The 21,569-nt window shown below is 54.0% G+C and overlaps 1 protein-coding gene across 1 annotated transcript; it reads left to right on the top strand.

Annotated features, from left to right (window-relative positions):
• Positions 1-280: 280 nt before the first annotated feature.
• On the top strand, positions 281-21,079 carry SLC2A1 (solute carrier family 2 member 1). Its single transcript, XM_032201603.1, has 10 exons — positions 281-323; positions 8,787-8,879; positions 15,987-16,147; positions 16,918-17,158; positions 17,582-17,744; positions 17,821-18,008; positions 18,176-18,280; positions 18,461-18,562; positions 18,881-19,084; positions 19,506-21,079. The coding sequence occupies exons 1-10, from the start codon at positions 306-308 to the stop codon at positions 19,701-19,703; spliced, it is 1,473 nt and encodes a 490-aa protein (XP_032057494.1). The 5' UTR covers positions 281-305; the 3' UTR covers positions 19,704-21,079.
• Positions 21,080-21,569: the final 490 nt, after the last annotated feature.

Here is a 21,569-nt window from a genome sequence, read left to right as displayed (position 1 = left end):
CCCCCCCCCCCCCCCCACCCCCGCACCCCCCCCAGCCCCCAGCACCCCCTCCCCAAGCCGCAGGGCCTCGCCCCCTCCCCCCCCTCTCCCCGCTCTCCCCCCCCGCTCCCCCCGCCCCCCGCACACCCCCGCCGGGCCCCCGCTAGGCCCCTCCCCCCCTCCCCCCCCCCCTCGGTGCCGTCCAATGGGCGCCGCCCCCCGCGCCCCGCCCCCCCCGCGCTCTTAAGCCGCTCCAATGCCCCCGCGCCGGTCGCGCGCCACCGCTCCGCCGCCCCGCGCCTCGCTCCGCGCCGCCCGGCCCCGCCATGGAGACCGGCAGCAAGGTGAGCCCCGCCGAGCGGCACCGGCACCGGGCACCGCTCCGCCCGCACCGCCGGGGCTGCTGCTTCCCCCTCCGCCCCCGCTCCCTCCCGTGCCCCCGGAGCGGCGGCGTCTGCCCCGGTGCAAGTTGGCGGGGCCGGTGCGCGGCCCCCGGCGGGCGGCTTGGCCCCGGTGGGGGGTGGGGGGGTGGTAAAGCCCGGGCGGTGCTCGGGGTCCTGCCGCTCGGGATCCTGCCCCGGGTTTGGGCCGCGGGGGTTTGAAGCTGGCCGAGCTTAATTGCGTCAGATTTAATTGCATCGCTGCTCCCGGGGCCGGGCTGGCGCTGCGCTCCCTTCTGCCTCTTTCACCGCTCCGCGTTTTGGGTCAAAACTAAAACGAAACGAGAAACCGAAAGGCGAGCCCCGAGCCGCAGCAGCTAATCCCAGCCCGAGCTGCCCGGAGAGCGCCTCGGAAAGGGGTTTGAGGAGGGGCGCAACCGGGAAGGGCAAACCGAGGGGCGACCGAGCGCTGCCCCGGCTCACCCGGGGGGCTGGGGGCACCCCGGGCGCTGGCCCCGTTCCGAATGGGGGCTCCCAGCAGGTCCGGTGGCGTCGCAGCCGTGCCGAGCCCCGATTCTGCCGCGTTTTGCTGGAAATGGGGTCCCGGGAGCGTGGTCGGGGGGTGAGTGGAGGCACCGGGTGCAGGGCAGCCCCCCAGGGTTTGGGTTGGAGCAGGGGAGGGCTTTAAACTGATGTAATTTCATGGGGCTGTGAGGCCCCGGGATGGGCTATTGGGCTGTAGGGTCGCTCATATCAGACCCTGGTGTGGGGGGGTCTGGGCGGGCAGAGCTGCCTGTCGGGCCACTGCCGAGACCCCTGTTGCTGGGGCGTTACGCCAGCACGGTGGCCTTGCTGGGAAGGGAGCACACTTGGCTCCTCGGCAGTGCGCTGTCCTGCATAATAAAAAACCATCTTCCAGTTCAACTCTTGGTGGGAGCCCAGGTGGCTTCTGGACTTTGTTAGTGATGGCTCCGAGCGATATTCCTGCTCCGCCACAGGCAGCGAGAGCTGCGCTCAGCTCCCAGCTGCTTTCCGGGTCAGCCCCAGGCGGAGCGGGACTGGGGAGCTGCGCCCAGCCTTCCTCCTGTCCTTGGGTTTGGGGTGCCTTTTCGGAATAGTGGGTTTTTTCCTTCAAGTAGGCTGTGCTGGACTGCTGGTGGAAGGCTTTTTTTGGGGCTTGCTGGGTGGAGGAGGAGGGTTGGCACGTGGTGCAAGGTGCTGGGGACACAGCCGGGGGACGTGATGCCCAGGAGCACGTCAGAGCCAGCGGAGGGAGGCATCAAGAAAACTTGCTGCCTTCCTTAACAAAGAAATCTGAGGCACCGCCAGGCAAATCCAGCCCTCAGCTACAGAAATGGAGGCTTGTAGGGGCCAGAGACAAACCTGGTCTGGTTTTCTGTCTGTAACAGCGATCCCCGTTAGAAATGGTCTATTTTGGTTAAGTGAGTAATCAATCACAGGGCTAGCCTGCTACTCTGTTATGGGTGATGCTTAAATACCAAGTGCATGTTTCCAAAAGGGCCCGTCCTGTGGCAGCCAGGCACCTGGCAGCCCACCCCTGGGGGGGCCAGGAGCCGTGAGCAGCGGCGGGGGGGAGGATGATGACCCCCAGGGCTGTGGCTCAGGACTTTGCATAAGAGAATATTTCCTGGGCTTGTTCAAAAGGCATTCCTGCGGTTGCAAAATTCAGAGCGATCTTGTTGATGTCCCCAGCTGACCTTCTTTTTTTTTTTTTTAAAAAAAAAAAAAACACAGTAAAAACATTAGGCTGATTTTTCCTTCCCCTTGCTATGAGCTTTCTCCCACACCGAGGCCCTTTGGTGGTGATAATCCCAGCACCCGCCTGATGCCAGAGCCCCACATGAGCCCGCGGTGATTGCAGTGGGGCTGGCGGCTGTGCCAGCCTCTCATGCCCTGCCTTGGCTGTGAAGAAACTCCCTCGGCCACCCCATCTGCAGGCACCGGTGCTGTGGCATGTGCTCTCAGTGCTGTGTTAGCTGTGTGGTGTTATTGGCAGGTTTACCGAGCCCTGGGCAGTGGCAGAATTTTTTCCTGGACTGAGAGCTAACACAAGCCCGGTGTTATCGCTGGGCTCTGGATGCCTCCCTGGAGACTGCACAGTGATGCGGTGGGGGCTAGGGCTGGTGGCACGGTCCCTTCCCCAGCAGGACATCGTTTCCACGAGGAGGGATACTGCTGGCGTGTCCTTGGCATGGTGGCCAGCAGGCATGTGATGTTCTCCCTCTCTCCCAGTCCCCAAACTGGTCTGTGATGGTGGGGGGGGGAGGGGGAAAGGGGATCCTGCGCCTTGTGGGACAGGCCACTGTGTAGCCAAGATCTCAGAGGGGTTGAGGCGTTCATTTTAGTTTGCTGGGAGCCTGCCTTTGCGTGCCATCCTAGCTTGCTTACGCCATGGCTGGGTGGGACGCTGTGCTCACAGGGCTGTCTGTTTTGTGATGCAAAGTTTATTTTCTGTCGTCTGCTGCCCCCACTCCAGCAGCCTGGTGGAAGCCTCTTGGGCAGTGGTTTTGTCACACAGAAAGCTTTTGCTGGAGACATCCTGTGGAGCGAGCAGGCTGCGAACCCTTACTCGGAGTGACCTTGCTGGTGGCTGCGGGGTGGGGAGGATTACTCACATGAGTAAGGATTTGCTCCCTCAGACTTTGTTTTTCCAAAACACTAAGCGTGTGTTCAGGCTACATTCAGACAAGCTGGTGGGTGCCCCCACACACCCATGGAGTTTCATTGTCTGAGAGGCAGCCTGGCATTCAAAAAACCTCACAGGGAGCGACAGACCCTGCTCCCCCCAACGGGCAGCCTGCAGGCAGAGCCTGCTGCTGCTGGTGCCTGCTATGGCAAGGCATGTTGCGGAGGGGTCACATTTGCAGCAGGCTGCATGCCTTGTCTTTACAGGCTATTCTAAAAGTGGATTGTCCTGTAATTCCCTCCTGGGAGGTTTTTTTTTTTTTTTTTTTTAGATTATTCATTTCCTTGTTCCATTAGGCAGGCAGAGTTCCTAAATCCTTCCATGCTGGTGAAAAATGGGTAAAAAGTGAGGCAAGGGAGACGAGCAAAGGCAATGGGGTCTGCTCGGGACTGAGCTAGCGTCCATCGCGCCACAGGTGCTGGTGAGTGTGGCAGCACCCAGGCAATGCTACCCTCTGAGTGTCTTCAATTCCATATTCAGCAGGAAACAGTGAGCCAAACATCCTTCATGGCGAGCTCTTGCAGTACGCTGGAGTTAGGAGAGGGTATGAGTCTCTTATAGTGCATAGGTCTCCCTGTAGCTGGTACAACACATTTGTTGTCTGTCTTCAGGCTTTGCGGGCCTTCATTTGGAAGTAGCTGCACAGGAGCAGGAGGGGGAAGTGCTTTTTCTGAACTCCAAACAAAGCTGCTGCTTTCTGTTAGGCTCCAAGTGAGGAGTTAACAAAACAGAACTTGCTGCATGGGTTTACAAGAGTTTCCCATGAAAGATGGCTGCTAGAAACTAGCTTTTTTTTTTTTTTTTTTTTTGGCTCTCCATCTTGAGCCTCTCCTTTAATGGCAAGGTTAAGGCTGAAATGCGGCTGGCCGAATGGCAGAGCAGGCTCGGCAGCGTGCTCAAATGCAGGCGCACGGCAGTGAGCAGGCAGCACTGAGTCACAGCGGTCCCGGCTAGCTTTGCGCAGGGACGGTGGCCAAAAATGCCAGAAGCCTGTGCTGGAACTTTATTCCTTCATCTTGAAGCTGGTGGTATTTCTTAACAGAAAAATGGGTATTTCTGTCAAAGATTAAGCTTGCAAAAGTAGTGTTTTTCTTACTGATAGGCACTGTGGGGTGTATAAAACAGAAGGTAGGGTCTCTTAAGTGTTTTTTGAACTTTTTGCAGTGCAGCCCAAAGTGTATGCTCAGAGCTGAAGACTTCCACTTCTTGAACGCACTCACTCAAAGCGAGGTTCAGTGCCCTGTTTCTTTCTCCTGTACACCAATACAAAGCCTCTGTCCTCAGTTGTGCTGATTGTCTTTTTTTTTTTTTTTTTTTTTTTTGATAGTAAAATCCCAAGCCTGTGCTGGAAAAAGCCCCTTGTGAAGAGCCAGTACTGCCTGTAATCTTCCTGGAGCAAAGTTCATGCTGAGGACTGGCCAGAGCACCTCATCCCCATCCTCAGCCGTCGCTGCTCCCTTTCATAAAAGCTAGCTGTGCAAACAGGCGTGTTGCAATGGTGTGACTCACCTGCAATGTACAGCACACCCCTTCCTGCTCACCTGAAATGTGCAATATGTGGGGATCGATGACAGACATTCCTAGACGTGCAAACCGGTGCTCGCCGGCATGCTCCTGTGTGAGAAGGCTTTGAGTGGCTAAACAAGGCTGAAATTGCCACCCTTCAGATAGGGAAAACAAAAAACACAAGGCATTTCTAAGTGTTCAAGCATGGTTGTTTTTTTATACGTTAATGGTGGTGTGCGTTGTAGCTGTGTGGAGCAAAGCCATCTGAGGCTGGTGTGGTTTGTGCTGAATAGCCGGAGAGCTGGAAGAAATTACAGCCCTGTGACACTGAGCTGTGCGTGCTGGATGGGGGAGCTTGGGGTTGGGGTTTTGGAGCATGGGGTGTATTTCTGTGCCTGCCACTTGTTTTTCACTAACTTTGGCAGCATTTCTCAGCCTGCTCTCACCCTGCATTGCAGGTCTGGGCCACAAAGCTGCAGTGCTGGGATTTGTTGGGAGGGTTGAGATGCTTTAATTGTGAAAAGGCTTTTGGGCAGCAGCGCAGGGGAGAGCAGTGTCACCATAAAAATGGAAACCTGCCAGGTGTGTGGGGCCTCGCCACCAGCTTGTGGGGTCAGTGAGGTGCAGGAAACTGAAGTCCAAACTCCTGCGGCTAGTTTTGGGAACTGTGGCCCTGGGCTGGTCCTCGCTCTGAAGTTGGCATTTTTTTTCCAAGGTTTGTTAGACGTGCTGGACAAAAGCAAGTGCCAAAACCTCCCCAATTTCTTGTGAAGTGGAATTGTTGTGTTCAGGCCAATACTAATTAATGAACTTAATTAACGGGGCTGGCTTTGTTTCCTGAGGCAGATCAGGGTCCTGTTGGATGCTCACTGGGAAGAGCAGCTAATTCCCTGTTAAAGTGGAGAAAGGCGGATTGGCAGGAGAGCCAAGACCAGCAAGCAGTAGTTACTGCTGCTGAATGCTTTGTATTTCAGCACATATCCCTTGGTGTGTTGTCTAGTCAGCTGTCACCATCACCATGTTGTGCTTAGGTGGGTCTAATTGACACCAGACCTCTGGAAATGTTGCTCTGCGGTGCCAGAGGAGCAAAGTGGGGCTGGAGGTAGCTGGGCAGGCTGCCACTGCCTCCAGGTCTGTGGTTTCACCATGCTCCCCAGCTATACTCCTACTTTTGGTCTTCCAGCTACAAACAAGTGCTGGGAACCACTGGACAAGTGGCAAAACCTGCAGTAGGGGTCTCAGTGGCTGTGGGGAGCTCTAGCTCCCCAGGGAGCGATACACTTCTATGTGAGGTGCTGCTCACATAAGTTTTTCATCTTGGGAATCTTGCGTCCCATGCTCTGGATTTCTGCTTTGCAGGAAGGGCAGCATGCTCTGGCCAGGAGCACCCGGGAGTGTCGGGCTCTGTCCAAAAACCATGCCAGGGCCTAGCTGTGCTGCCTGAGCTGCCAGCGCTTAATTGCAGGGGTGCAGGGAGCCTGGGAAGCCCCACGAAATGACCTTTGAAGGCTCTGGGAGCCAGAGGCTACCGTCCCTTTTAGAGGGCTAGATTTGTCTGGTTGGGCTGGATTCAAGTCTCCAAGGGCCTGGATCTAGCACCAGAAAACCAGGGCAGGTCTTTGGGTGGGCGTTAATCTGGATCTGGGCTGGCAGTACTCTTGTGAGCTGTCTGGTACTGGTGAAGCCTTGCACACTGAGTGTGCTGGGTGGCTGCTGCCACTGCACTACATCATTTGTATTTTTGGGGACTCACCATCTGTTTCTCTTGCTGTTGCCCTCCACTTGGGCCGAGGTTCACCTTCCAGGGGGCTGTGCTGGGCTCCCATCGCACGCCTCACCTCTGGGCCCCAGCACTGCTGCTGCTGTTCATGCATCGAGTAAAATGCATGTGGGTCTCGCTTCAAAGACAGCCACAGCCAGACACCAGGACCTGACATCTGACAATTGCAACGTGGTTTTCCCTCTGCAGGAAAACGGGACAGGAAGCGAGGGGGCTGCACTGAGGGAAGAAAGGCCCTTTCAGGCAATCAGGCAGAGAAAAGGAGCAGGAGGAGAGCTGCATGGGCAGCTGTCAGGGCTGGGATGTGAATGGGAGAAGTGCAGCTGGGAAAATAAGTAGGTGGTCAGGTCAGGGAGCTGGCGTGAGTGTTGTTGCTGGGGTTGGAGGCTGGTGGCAGCTGAGGAAGGAGAAGTGAGACTGTTGTATGCAGTTTCGGGCCCTTCCTGGCAGACTTGCTGCGTCACAGACTGGCCCATCCCAAAACGAGATGGTGTGTGCAGCAGGGCTCTTGTGCCAAATCAGGTGCCTGTGGCTGAGACTTTGGCTCTCCACAGCAAGGGAACAGTGCCTGGGATTTGGCAAAGAGTGCTCCTTGCTCCAGCGAGGCCTCCTGTCTGCTGCAGCAAGCATCGCAGCTGTGCGCGAGTGCTGAGCCCCAGAGAAGGGGCTTTAAGTTCACGTGAATGTCCCTAAGCTGATTAACTGAACCTGGGAACATCGAATCCCTGCTCTTGGGGCACTGTGGCTGGGCTGAGCAATGGGGAAATCTCTTGCCAGGGATAATTGGGCCATTGATGGAGGTGTCCAAGTGCTGGCCTGCCCTGACCTTGTTCAGAAACAAGCCTCCAATTGTTGCTGTAGCTTAAGCAGGAGAAAAGGGAGGTGGGCAAGTGCTTGCCAAATAGCCAAAGGCACTGAGGCGTTGGATAAATGCTGGGATTTTGCTTAGTAACTGTGAATTAGGCTCTGACACAAACCTTTGTTAGCAGTGGCTGAACCATGCTGTCCAGGCCATCTCCACGCTGGTGACGGGGATGGTGCTGCCCAGTGTGGCTGTGCTTCACCATGCTGACCCCCAAGCCTTTGGTGCTGGGGCTCGGCTGCCCCAGGAGCACCTCTCTTCCCCTGCTGTTTTCTGTCCAAAGTCCAAGGTCACAGTCTGACGAGGTGCATGGGCAGCAGAGCCTCACAACATAGCCCAGCAGGAGCCGTGAGCACCCAGGTGCTTTGAGCAGATCCGAAGCATGGGTTCCTGCAACGTCCCCAAAAGTGGCCCCAGGAGCTGGGTGCCATGCACTGCGTGGTCAAACCAAACAGGGCTGGGTGCGGCAGGCAGCTGGGGATATCACCGGTGTGCTCGGCTATGTGGCTATCTCTGGCATGCTGTTGCTGTGACACCCTGGCTGAGCGCTTGGCGTGGGGGATGTGGCACATGTAATGACCCCAATGTCTGGGACTGCTGTGGTATAAAGCCTCTGGCCTGAGTCAGGAGGCAAAAAATAATAATAATAAAAAAATAATCCTGGGATCCCAAAAGTTTTGTGTTACTTAGCCCATGTGGATGTCAGGAAACCATGAAAGCATGATGTCTCTTTTGTCCTGGGTTCTGTCCATTCACACTTGCCTGACACAGCCAGTCCGCCCTGGTGGGTGCCCAAGTGCTGGCTCAGTTTGGGTGAGCACAGGGCCCCCCCAGGGTGCTGCAGTTTCAGTTTTCTGAGTTTATGGTTAGGATTTATGGAGGGGGCCTGGGGCTGTGCTTTGATCGGAAGGAAGACCCCTTCCCTCTGGAGGGAGGCATTTTGGGGGTTGCTTGGCCGCCTCAGCACAGCCAGTCCCACATCTTGGCTGGGGGGCTCCCTGTGGCAGGTCTGTGGCACGTGGCCTCCTGAGCCTGCTGGGCTCAGCATGGGCCGGGGTCTGCAGCCTGTGGCTGCTTGAGTGGGTTTTGGGCCCCCAGTGTGTCTGCCCGCTCCAGCAGTGTGTGGAGCCATCATGCTGGGGGGGCTTGCTCCACGGAGGCCAAGGGGGGTTGCTGAGGGCACAGCATAAGCCTTCGATGCTTCCCCTGGGAAGAAGACACGGGTGTGTAATCTGGCCATAGAGGATCTCTGTGACGGAGGTGGTGTGAGCAGGGTGGCAGGGACAGACATCTGAGTCGCTTGACTTATAAAGTATGTAGTACCAGCGGTTCCTGGGGCTTTTGTGCTGCCTCATACTTAGCAGCTCCCCAAGGTGACCGGGGGTCCCGGAGGCGGGGGCAGATGGGGCAGGGTGCTGAGGGTGGATGAGGAGGAGCTTGGTCTTGGGGGTAGGAGGGCTTGAGCAGAGGTAGGGGCTTGCCTCTGCTGGGGCTTGAGTGGGCTGGGGGTGCCTGAGTGGGGCAGAGCCTGGGACCCACACCTAACCTCTCTCCTTTTTCTCCTTCATGCAGATGACAGCTCGCCTGATGCTGGCTGTGGGAGGAGCAGTGCTGGGTTCCTTGCAGTTTGGCTACAACACTGGTGTCATCAATGCCCCACAAAAGGTGAGAGCGGAGCAGCAGCAGGACAGCACACGTGCTGATCCAGGCATGGCAGAGTGCACTGAGCAGTCTGTCTGTGGCAAAATGGGGGGGGGGGGGGGTTGCTCAAAGAGGCTCTTGCAAGCACTTACTGCCCACCTCGCCCCTCCACCATGAGCCTGGCTAAAATAGTACATCCTGCTAGGCAGCTTACTGCCTCTAATGGGATTTGTTAAGGAGCTATTTAGCTCTTGTGCTCCCAGGAGAATTAGTTTCCTCTTGCTTAGCATTTTGCTGGTGAATTCTGGGAATGCATGTGTGTGCTTCAAGAGGCTCTTGGGGTGGGATCTGTGTAACTTTTAACCTCAGCCTTAGCAAAGATTTCGAAGCTAATTGGGACCTTAGTCATCTCCCGGGCTGTGACCTCTCTGATGGGCAACTGAAGAAGCTGGTTGTTCTCCCACGAGAGGCTGAGAGCTGGAGCCCTGATGCGCAAGGCATGCCATGAGAACTCCAGCACTTTCTCTGGTGTGGCTTTGCAGGGTGAGCGGTGGAGGAGTTTGGGATGTGAGCAGGCCTGGGAGTGCTCACCCACATGGCCTCACAGATCTAGATAACCACCCCAGTGGGCTGCCCTAGCAGGGAGGGGCAGATAATGATTGCCCCAGTGGAGGCAATGTGCAGGAGGCTGCAAAATACCGATGGTTTGGGGTTGCCAGAAATACCTGGCCTCCACCGCAAAGGAAGCAGGGTGCACCAGCCCCCCCCGTGCCTGCCGAGCCTTCACACCCATCTTCTTCCCTGCAGGACGGAGGCGGTGTTGGCTCTGAGGGCCGGTTTCGGCTGTGGCAGGGAGGGTATCTGGCATTGCCTCTTGCCTGCGCCCTTTTGCCACAGTGCGGGGTACCTGGCAAACTCGCTCATCCTTGACTCAGCAGGTGCCAGGCAGTGACAGCTGGGGAGATGGAAGGCAGGGCCGATCCTGCTCTGGGTGTGGGGAGCAATAACTCACCCGGCCTGGGTAACTGCTGTCCTTCTAGGCTGCAGCATGCTGTCCTCCCTCCCACTTCTGAGACAGGAGCCTGGTGTGGGGCAGAGCTGCAGGGGGCTGGGAGCAGTTCCTCTCCCAGCTGCTGGGGTGGCCAACAGGGGGGCCTTCCAGGGGGCAGACATGGGGACCTGCTGTGGGATGTGGCAGCTGTCTTGAGGGGTGGGGGGCAGGATCCTTCTTGGGGTTTCAAAGGGAATCTGAAGACTGTGGTTAGTTGGTGGTGTAAAGGGTGAGGGTGTTGGAATACCCAGAGGAGCATTTATAATGGGGATCCCATGCAGGCATCAGAGACCAAACATCCCCAGGTAAGTGGGTGAGCAGGGACAGACGAGATGAAATGACATAGCTGTGTGTGAGGGGGAATGGACAGCAGTAGGAATTTGCTTTATTTTACTGCATCTAGCAGATACGAGGACCCTCCCATGATCAGGCACCTGGTGGGTACTTGGGAGTTCTGAAAAACTCGGGTTCCTCACAATTGCACAGCCCTTTGAAGTTTTACAGCCCTGGAAATGTTAGCTCAGAAATCCTGATTTGTGCTTGTTACATGCCCTGGGCAAAGCTCAGCTGCCAGGGTAAGGTGTTGAAAGAAACTGGGCTCCAGCTGCTGCTTGGCTTGAAGGAACTGGCTGGTCCTGGGCTGCAGAGAGGCTTTGATATTTTAACTCTATGGTACACAATCCCAAATAATTAAAAACACTTAGGCAGAATGTGCCACTACTGTTAATCTTATTACTGGTGGGATTTGCCAACGGGCTGTGAAATCTCCTGACATTGCCTGGGAGCACAAACACCAGTGTGTCACCTCAAGCACTGAAGAACTTGTGAAAGGGAAGACCCCATGCAAGTACTTCCCAAAACATGTCAGCATGGAGGGCTGAATCCTCTTGAGGGGAGCAGGGTGCTTAATTGAGGCTGCAGCAGTCTTCATGCTGCAGGATGCTGGGGGCCTGCACCTCCTGGCAAGCTCCTGTGGTGCCTGTGGAGGCCAGGTTCATGGGATGGTGCCATCTTTGCCTCTGCACTGGCTCTGCCATCAGCCTGGATGGCTCTGAATGTCCTCCCCCAATGCTGGCAGCCACAGGGACTGCTCTGCTCCTGGGGAATGTCTGGTCCCCCTTTCCAGGAAGGGGGAGTTGTAGGAGGGCCTCGAAGGGTGCCGCCACTCCAGCTGACTTAGTGTCAATGCTTTGACTGTGTGAACAAAGCCCAACAGCTCGAGCCTGTTCCTGCCCAGCCTTCTTGCTCCCATAGTGTTTGGATGTAGAGTCAGGAGCACTGAAAGCACTCAAGAGCCAGAGCTCTGCAGCATCTGCTGAGGGCATTGTGCTGTTCTGGCTCTGCTGGAAAACCCTGGCCTTCCCCTGCCAGATGTTGTCCCCAGGCACCAGAAGGACCCACATGTGCTGCTGGCCTTTACATTGGTCAGTGGTGAGGCTCTGGAGCAAAGCAGGGGTTGGGGAGAGGTGTTTGCCTCCTGCCCATCCCAGAGACAGGCAGTAGGAGCAGTGCATGCAATGCAGTGAGACGGGAAGGCACAGAAGTGTGCTGGGAAGTGGCTTCATGGTTTCTGCTCTCATTTACCCATCCCCTGAGCTCTGTGTGGAGAAGCACTCCTGATATGGCGCACTGTGCTCTGGGACCTTGGGGAGCAGATGCTGTGTAATTACTGCATTGCATCAGTGCCATACCTGCCTGACTCCAGTGCCTGGGACGAGGGCATGAGTCATTTCCTTACACCTCTTTTTCCTTATGGCTGCAGGGACTTTTCTCCAGCCTGTCCAGCTGACCCATGGCAAAGGGAGATGTGAGTCTCCTTGAGGTGGGCAGGGACCACATCTGAACTGCCCTAATGGTCTTTTCTTGGGGGCAGGCACCAGGTGTGATGTGAGGAGAGGCACATGGATGGGTTTTTGGCAAAGAATAGATCTTTCTCCAAAGTGTGTTTCCAGGTGCTTCTATGTCTTAGAGAGCCTGGTGAAAGCTGTCCAGCTGTGCCCTAAAACCCTAGTAGCTCTGGTTCATATGGACCCACAGCAAACAAAGGTCACTGATGCCTCAGTTTCCCCTTGTGCTTTCTTAGTGTTAAGACCCTAGGCTCAGCCCCGAGATGGGCTGTGTTTTGGGGGCAAGTCTCCTCGCAAGCTGCATTGTGCTTGGGGTGCAGAAGTGATGGGGAAAGTGGTTTGAGGTGCCCACTTACTACAGGAAAGCCCCGCTCTGTACCAGGGGAACAAGACAGCAGTGCACAGTGAGGCAGGAGGAAATCTGTTGTGGGCAGCAGAATGTTCTGGGTGTGGGAATTAAACCCTTGCAGCTGCAGGCTTTGTGACCCTACCGAATCTGAGCTCTGAACTTTCCCTGTGGGAAGCAGGGCATGGGATTGGGGTGCATCAGCCCCTTGGCTTTGGCAGTGTGCATCCAGCAATGCTTGCGCACACCAGCACCCTGCAGCCAGCTGCCTTACACACATACACACACAAAAAAAAAAAAAAGCTAAGAAAGCCTCCTTTCTTGCACTGAGGGCTGAACGCCGGTTTTGTGGTCCTCTTAATATAGTTCTCCCTGCTGAAACAGCTGCTTGTTCCTTGTGGGGCGTCTGTAGACATGATGTGGGGAGGAGATGGCCTGAAACTGTGTGAGGGCTAGTGGAAACACTCAGCCCAAATTAAATGGGGGTGAGGGAGGGGAAGGCAGGAGGGACAGAGAGCCTTTGGGAAGCATAGCTCTTCTTTCTTTCCACCCTTCACGCTTTAAGCTCACAAGGGTTTTTCATCCCTGTATGGCAATCAGATCACAGTGGGATTCTTCATCGATCATTTTTGCACAAGGAGAAGGGCTTACAGGAGGTTTTTTTTTGTTTGTTTGTGTTTGTTTGTTTTGTTTTGTTTGTTTGTTTTTTTTTGAGCTGGGGGAGCCTTCACGGTGCTGAGATGAGCAGCAAACCCGTAGCCCAGAGGAAGCTGGGCCCTGGGATACCAGCTGGCACTTGGATGATTTTCCTTGAGGGGAGAAAGATGGAGGCCTCTGGGGAAGGCAGGGAGGGATCTTGTGCACCACAGTTTGGTCTGTGTGCTATACCCTCAGGGGAGGCAGAGAAGTTCTTCCTCCCTCACTGCCACGTTTTGGAGGGTGGCTGTGCCCAGGGGCCTCGCAGCTGCCCATGCTGGCAGGGTGGGCGATGGAGCTGCTCCGACTCACCCAGGGGAATTTTGGGGTCTTTCCAGTGGGGTCAGGGTGCACACCCTCCTCGAGGGAGCGATGGCACCTGCACTCAGATCCCACAGGAGAAGGAGGTGATGGTTTCCAAACGGCCTCTTGCAGTCCTGCTGTTCCTCGTTCCCAGGAGGCAATAAAACAATGAATCAGGGCTGCTGCTGCTAACAGTTTCACTTGTGTGTCCTAGTGGGGATCCGCTGCAACCTGATAGTGCTTTGTGTGTGGAGCTGCATCCCATGTCCCATTGCTGCCCCTATTTTTAGCCTACATCATGCTGGTGTGTTCATTATATAAATTGTTAAATAACTGCAGCCAGTAAATTCCTGGTAGAGAAGACGGGGTTATTACCTTCTCTGCCCAGCCTGATACTTTAAACACTGTTTCCCTTTAACCCAGCATCTGTCTCCCTAACACAATTTTCAAGTGTTTCCATAATTGGGACTTTAGGTATCAGGCTCTTGATCTGGGAAGAAAAATCAAAAACTTGAAAATTGAAGCCTGCTTCTTGCTTTATGTACATCTCTGAGTCCTGCTGTTGTGCAAGCCAGCTTGGCATGGGGTGTTTAAGGTGGTGGGCTTTTCTGACAGGCAATTCTGTATGCTCGAAATAATTAGAATTGCTTGTTTTGGTGACTTTAGGAAAAGAGGGAGGGAGTGAGGACAGGACACATAAGCATCAAAACATCTATGCTAAGCAGGACTGGGTGACCTGGAGGCAGATAAATGAAATTACTTAAGCCTTGTGAAATCCTTTAATTTGGGGGGTTCGTGAAAGGAACAATTTAAAAAGAAGAAAAATCCCACCACTATTATTGAAATCTACAGTGAGGTACATGGTACAGATTGTATTTCTTGTGCTTTCTCTGCCACGGGTTCTCATTCATAGTTAAAGTGATGGAAAAACTAAATTAAGACTGATTGTGCAGATGTTTTCTGAGGCTCGTAACACGGCTTGCAGGAATGAAGGCTTGCTTCCCATTTGGGAGCTGAGTGTGTGTGCAGCCATTTGAAGCTTCAGGATCTATGATTTTGTCTAAGAGCAGCTTCTCTTGCTTACATGAAGTCTTTCCTCCTTGCAGACAGGGTTGCTCCTCTCTTAGAAGGGACGGTGTAAGTGCATTGCTGAGACCCATGTGTATTTCTTTTGGGCATGGGTGAGCCTTATTCTGTGAAGGGGCTGTCCATGGCCCTTAGGTAACTTGAGTGAAGCTCTTTGCCAGTTGACTGGTTGTGTTTCTTTAAGAATGTATATTAAAAAAAAAAAATGTTATTCTGCTAAGAAAGTAATTAAAAATGTGCACCTGTCTTGGCTGTCAGCAGCTACTACTAAATTAAAGCCCTAGCTACACATCAGTAGGGAAAAGGGGGTTGTTTTTTAAACTGGGGTCTTTGTTTAGTAGGACTCAAGCTGTGCTCTGGCACAAGTATTGCAGAAATACACTAGAAACAAGCACAAGGAGCTGTGCAGGGGGATGAAAACTGAACTCATCCACCTCCAGCTGCACAGACAATATTGCTTTTATCTCCATCTTCCTCCAGTGTCTGTCCATCTTCCTCCTCCCCATGTGTAGCTTCTCCTCTTGGGATGGAGACCAGAGCTGCCTCCTGCAGCCTGCTCAGCCCCTTGCCACTGCTCCCTGGGCCCTGTGGAGGTGGCCAAGGAGGAGCCCGACCTTCCTGCAGCAGAGCGGCCGCTTCAGAGGCTTTTTGGCAGTGCTGAGCATTGGCAGGGCAAGCTCAGAACCTGTCTGGCTGCATTTTCCCTGTGCATCCCTTCAGGTTTCCTCCCAGATCTGAGCCCTGCTATATCAGCTTGCTGCCAGCCTGCAGCTGGGTGGCTCCCATCTAGTGGAAAGCAACGAGTACTGGGTTTAATGGGAGCGTGCCTGCAAACCAGGGCTTGCTCAGTGACACATTGTCTTGTGATGGGGAAGAGATGGGCCAAGCCTTGTGACTGAGGCTTGCGGGCCAAGGCAGGGGTGATGGGGAGCTGCCTGCAGGCTGTGGGTGGCTGGGCTGAGGCAGAGGAATTTGTGGCACCTGTGATGCAGATGAAATCTTAAGCAGCAGGAGTGGAGGAGGACATGCCCAGCCTTAGCAGATGGGTGTGTAGTTAATAGCAGGGGGAGCCCCTCTGCTTTGAAGGGTGCTTGGCTCTGCTCTTGTGCCAGCCTGGGTCTCAGTGGTGGAGGTGCTCTGCTGCCAGCCCATCCTGGCCTTGAGTTGCTTGGACTGCGGTGGCCGCACCGAAGTCATGGTGGGATCACGGTGGTCTGCAGAGAGGAATTAGGGCTGTGATGAGGCGAGGAGCCTCATTCCCCACCAAAACTGGGAAGGGAATGTCAGCCCTTGGCCTGGGGTGCCATGTTTGGTACAGACTGTGTGAGCAGCAGTGTGTGGCTGCCGTCACCATGTTCTGCTGGGGCTGGAGGCTGCAGGTGAGCCTGGTGTTTGTACCACTTCCAAAGCAGGCCTGGGCCTACCTTCACACCCCAGGCCGGGTGAACCCTGCCCTGCAGCACGAGGGAGAAGGGCTGGTCCTGTGATGAGCCTGGATCCAGGCAAACCTGTGTTGGGGTGTGCTGCAGCCTTCCTGTGCCAGCATGGCTTGTGGCAGTGGTGCTGGGGACGAGGTCTGCTGAGGACTGTGTTGTGGCACCCAGCATCACGGTGGGGACATCAACAGGGCCATGAGCAGAGCCACAGGCTGGTCTTCCTGAAACGGGGAGCATTATAGGTGCCTGTGTGGCTAGAACAGGATGCTATCACTGAAGTGCCTAGCCCTGTGCAGATGTAGGCAAACCTCTTCTCATGAATGAGAGAAAGTCTTACCCTGTGGTTTCATTTCTTCCCCCTTGCAGGTGATTGAAGACTTTTACAACCGCACCTGGTTATACCGATATGATGAACCCATCAGCCCTGGCACCCTCACCACACTGTGGTCCCTCTCTGTTGCCATCTTCTCTGTTGGAGGCATGATTGGATCCTTTTCTGTGGGACTCTTTGTCAACCGCTTTGGCCGGTGAGCACTGAGTGTGTGGGACCTGTGCTGACCCCTCCCTCCCCCATGGGGCCCTGCTGCCTCATCCCCTGTCGTCTCAAACCCACACCCACCCTCTGTGCTGCATGGACCACTGCTTTAGCTGCAGCCTTGCTTTAGTCATGGCAGTTTTCTCCTCTGAGAGCTCTACCACTTCCTCTGGCAGTGGGAACTGGTGGAGGCAGGACTGGCTCTGGTTCATGCCTTGCCCATGAGACCATTCTTCCATCCTCAGTAGCTTGTTACTGCTCGTGCTGGGAGCTGGCACATCTTCCTTTCCCTGCCTTCTCCAAGGCTTGTCCTGCTGTGGAGCTGAGCCCTGCGTGTGAACCAAATTTGTATAGTCTGTCTCCTAATACTGTCCTATAATCACTTCCCTGTTGGCCTTTTCAGAGCCCGCTGATTCAGATCAGCTTGTGTCAAAGCTGTGTTGCATTTTGGTCCTTAGGGCAGCATCTGTATAACTGTCTTGCTGTCTCAGGGGGGCATTGGTCTCATCCCTGCTAGCACCTCTGTTTCTCAGCTGTGTGCAGTGATGTGCTTGCACTGCCTCACAGAATGTGGAAGCAGACTGAGCCCTGTGTGGTGCTTATGCTTCAGCCTTGGATGCTTTTCTGCATGGGAAATGGCTTTGGACACCTCCCTCAGGCAAAGAGTTGGCATTTGGTTTCATGCAGTTAAACAGTGCCTACTGATACCCCCTTTAGCCTGACACCTGTGGTCCTCACTGCCCTCCTTCCTTGCCTCCTCAGGCGCAACTCCATGCTGATGTCTAATGTGCTCGCCTTCCTGGCCGCTGTCCTCATGGGCTTCTCCAAGATGGCTTTCTCCTTTGAGATGCTCATTCTCGGCCGCTTCATCATTGGCCTGTACTCCGGCCTCACCACTGGCTTCGTGCCCATGTATGTGGGTGAGGTGTCACCGACTGCACTGCGGGGTGCACTGGGGACCTTCCACCAGCTTGGCATCGTCTTGGGCATTCTCATTGCACAAGTAAGTGCTGTCCAAGTGGTCTGTCTATCCATGCTGGGCCACAATGCTGTTTCTGCACAGTCAGCCAGGGTTTATTCCATGTTGCTGAAGCTGCTCTGGGCCTTGGAATACGGTGGTCCAGGAGCATTGCTTGTGCTGTGGCTCTGCACTTCCACTCAGAAGGAGCCAGGGACAGAGCTAGGGCTCTGCAGGCATGAGGGTGCTGTGAGATCTAGGGTTGGGATAGGCAGCATTGGGACACAATGTCTGTGAGCCACCTGGATGCAGCATGGGGCTCTGCCCCTCTGATAAGTGCACTGTGAGGCTTGGGCATCCTCAAGTGCCCCAAGAAGGGGAGCACTGGATCCGGCTTGCATCAAGCTGGGTTAAAGGAGAAGGGGAGGCTCGGTAGCACTCACATGACTCAACCTCTCTTGTCCTCAGGTGTTTGGTTTGGACTTGATCATGGGAAACGACTCACTCTGGCCACTGCTCCTGGGGTTCATCTTTGTCCCTGCGCTGCTGCAGTGTGCCATCCTGCCCTTTGCCCCCGAGAGCCCTCGCTTTTTGCTGATCAACCGCAATGAAGAAAACAAAGCCAAGAGTGGTGAGTGACCCATGTCCCCAGATTAATCCCATTATGCGTGGGGCTCTCAGCCACTCCTGACCCTGCCTCCCCTCAGTCCTCAAGAAGCTCCGGGGCACAACAGATGTCAGCAGCGACCTCCAGGAGATGAAGGAGGAGAGCCGGCAAATGATGAGAGAGAAGAAGGTCACCATAATGGAGCTCTTCCGTTCCCCCATGTATCGCCAGCCCATCCTCATTGCAATTGTGCTGCAGCTGTCCCAGCAGCTCTCGGGGATCAATGCGGTGAGTTTAGGGCAGGGCTGGCAGGTCAAGTACCACATGTAACTTGTTCCACCTGGGCCCAAAAGCTTGGGCTGTGTTGGCTCCATGTCTCCATTGCCTGTGGATCAGTACCAGCCCCAAGCTGAGACCTGACTCCTTTCCTCATGGTGCTTCCCTTCTGTTTGTAGGTTTTCTACTACTCCACCAGCATCTTTGAGAAGTCAGGTGTGGAGCAGCCTGTCTATGCCACCATTGGCTCTGGGGTGGTGAACACAGCTTTTACAGTAGTTTCGGTGAGTTTTAGCCTGCTGTGGCTGTCCCACCAGCAACCACTGTGTTAATGCAGGGCTGGACTGGTGGGCTCAGGGGCAAGCATGTAACATGCTCCCCAGGGAAGGTGGGTGCAGGGGGAATAGGAGTGCTTTTCCCTGGGCAGGGATTGTGCTGACAAACACATCTCCCCCATCTGACAGCTCTTCGTGGTGGAGCGAGCCGGACGTAGGACCCTTCACCTCATCGGCCTGGCGGGGATGGCAGGGTGTGCAGTGCTCATGACCATTGCTCTGACACTGCTGGTGAGTGATGGGGGCTGAAGGGTGGGCTGAAGGGCCCAGGTGGGTGGGCTGGGAGGAGGCACTGCATGCTGCTCCTCACTTGGTGGCTTGCTGGGAGGTATGGTGGGAGAGCAGGACATCCTCCTCCCAGGGGTGACTGCAGAGTGGTCCCCTCTGCCCAGATTGCTCTTGGGGTCCCAGGAAACCCTGTCTCCAATCTAGAGAAACCTCACGGCTTCTGCCAGCATCAGGCTTGCCTGCAGTCTTGTTTGTGCTTTGTCCATCCCCACTGCAGGGCACTCACTAACCTTTTCTCTCTCTCTCTCCCTCTTGGACTAGGACCAAATGCCCTGGATGTCCTATATCAGCATCGTTGCCATCTTTGGGTTTGTGGCCTTCTTTGAGATTGGTCCAGGCCCCATCCCCTGGTTTATCGTGGCAGAACTGTTCAGCCAAGGCCCTCGCCCTGCTGCCTTTGCTGTTGCTGGGCTGTCTAACTGGACCTCGAACTTCATTGTGGGCATGGGATTCCAGTACATCGAGGTAATCATCTCCTGCTCTCCGGGGGGAGTGGGTCTGGGGGTGTGTGCAGGCAGCCTTACATTGTGCCAGCTGGATTATGTGATTAGAAGAGATTTTGAGTCCTAAAACCTGTATTGAGAACAGGACTTGGGTTTGCTTTGAGCTTGGCTTGGGAAATGCACCTTGGGAAGAGGCTTGGGGACAGGACTTGGGGAGCTAGACATATCCTATAGCATGCTGGATTTATTTTTGAAGCAGCAGGTAGGGACAGGACAGTCACTAGCTGAGAAGCCCCTTGGCTTGGGGGGGGGGTCGGGCACAGGCTGTGGTGCAGTGCTTTGCACTTGGAACTGGTGAGCAGCTGTGCTCTGGCAGCTCCTGCAGAGCCTCTGGTCTTTGGCTCTGTTTGTACACTCACCACTTTGGTGTCTCCCCTTTTCAGCAACTCTGCGGCTCCTATGTCTTCATCATCTTCACAGTGCTGCTAGTCCTCTTCTTCATCTTCACCTACTTCAAGGTGCCAGAGACAAAAGGCCGGACCTTCGATGAGATAGCCTCTGGCTTCCGTCAGGGAGGCGCAAGCCAGAGCGACAAGACCCCGGATGAGTTTCACAGCTTGGGTGCCGATTCCCAGGTCTAAACAGCCCGTGGCACATCCCGTCTCCTCCAAGCCTCCCAACTTCTCTCCTGAGTGTTTTTAATGCTTGTACAGAAACCAGGAAGGAGGGAGCGGGGGGTCTGGTTCTTCTGCATACGCTCCTTCTCCAGACTCCCCCACTGGCCGCCTGGTTCATCAGTGACAGACTGACATATTTTTGCTAGGAACAATTTTAGCTGGTTTCATGTCCAGGATTTCAAAGCTGATAGATGCAGAAGCAATGACTAATATTTTAAAACCAACCAAGCAGCGTCCTCCAGCCTCCATGCAGGAGGGTGGCTCCCTTTTTAATGAAGTGATAGGTTATTTAATGAGAAATCACAAAGTAGAAGGTTTTTAAAGCTGGAAACTTTTTAACATTCTAATCATAGAAAAAACATGTAATTTGACTAAGTCTAAAATAACAAATTTATTTTTTAAAAAATAATTTTTTAAAACAGTAAGATTTCAACCCCCTGTGGGTTCGTGGATGGGGATTCCCTGCCCTCCGGGAATGCCTTGGGGCAGCACTGAGGATGGAGAGGTCTGCGGGTGCAGTCCTGCTCCTCTGTGGGCGCCGGGCTTGAGTGTTTCCCAATGAGGAGGTTGGAAAGGTCACTAGTACTGTAGCAGGTTGCAGAGCACCATCTCCCTTTGCAGTCTCCAGCAGCAGCTCCTCAACTTTCCGAGCAGAGGGCTCTGTTTCTGGCTGTGCATACTTCCTTGTCTGGATTTCAGCTGTTCTCTTGCTGGCTGTGTGCTCAGGTGGGCTGAGATGGGAGGGGAGAGGGGTCTCTTAATTTAATCTTGGCAATATTTGCCTGATTGGTCAACTGTGACACGAAGCGTCAGCAGATGGGAGAGGGGAGAATGCGGCAGAGCAAACCAGTAGCCCTGGCCTTCCCTAGCACGGCGGCATCCCTGCCAAGTTGAAGCCCTGTGTTTGCAGGAGCGGCCGGCGGTCCCACACTACATCCAGCAAACCTGCCCAGCACTACCACGTCAAGTCCCGGACTCACCAAAATTCATCACATGGATACAAACATTTCCTGCTCTGTGTATAGACTGGAAGATATTTATATTATATATATTTTTGTTCAATGGTGTTAATAGCAGACATTAAGTTATAGTGTTTCTGATTGACAAGCAAAAAGTACTGTAAATATTCTTTTGAGTATATTCACATTGTATAATGTATACAAAAGGTACAGATAAAAGGTATAGTTTCTATAGCAACTGTAAGGAAAGCTTGTACATGGTTAGGATGACTTTTGTATAGTTAATTACCTGCACTGTAGTTGTATCTATTGCACTGAATTTTAGTCTTTAGTATATTAAAAATAAGAAATACCCTTCTTTTAAAACAAAACTTAAAAAAAAAAAAAAACCACAAACAAAACAAAAAAAAGAAAAACACAAAAAGCAGCCCTTCTCCCCTGAGTGCAACTGTTGTAGGAGCTACTGGCACAGGCAGTTATTTAATAGTGTTTTTTTTTTTATTTATTTGTCTGTTTTGGAAGTGACTATAATAACCACACCTGAAAGTAAATAAAAGGAAGTAAAAAAAAAAAAATAACCATGTGACAGAACTCATCACACAGCTGTGCAGCATACCAGAAACTGTGCACTTCTTTCTTTTTTTTCCCCCAACAGATGCATAAAAATAAGTGCCAAGAGAAAGGCGTGTGGTGTGCTAACAATAAATGAGAATGTATGCAGCGACCCAACCTCCAGTGTGCTGTGCTTTTTTTTTTTTTTTTTTTTTGGCTGGGGCATGCTGGTGACTTATGGGCAGTGGATCAAACCCTTACCTAGGCCTTTCCCTTTGGCTCTTGGTCCACTTTGGACATGTGTTTGTTGTCACAGAGC

Source organism: Aythya fuligula, chromosome 21 (assembly GCF_009819795.1).
Source record: "Aythya fuligula isolate bAytFul2 chromosome 21, bAytFul2.pri, whole genome shotgun sequence".
Taxonomy (NCBI): domain Eukaryota; kingdom Metazoa; phylum Chordata; class Aves; order Anseriformes; family Anatidae; genus Aythya; species Aythya fuligula.
This window is presented reverse-complemented; position numbering and strand designations above follow the sequence as displayed.

Bases quoted from the DNA above. Each gene is read 5' to 3' on its own strand.
- SLC2A1 (XM_032201603.1), top strand. The intron at 17,745-17,820 runs GTGAGTGACCCA...GCCTCCCCTCAG, and splicing joins AGAAAACAAAGCCAAGAGTG to TCCTCAAGAAGCTCCGGGGC. The intron at 18,009-18,175 runs GTGAGTTTAGGG...TTCTGTTTGTAG, and splicing joins AGCTCTCGGGGATCAATGCG to GTTTTCTACTACTCCACCAG.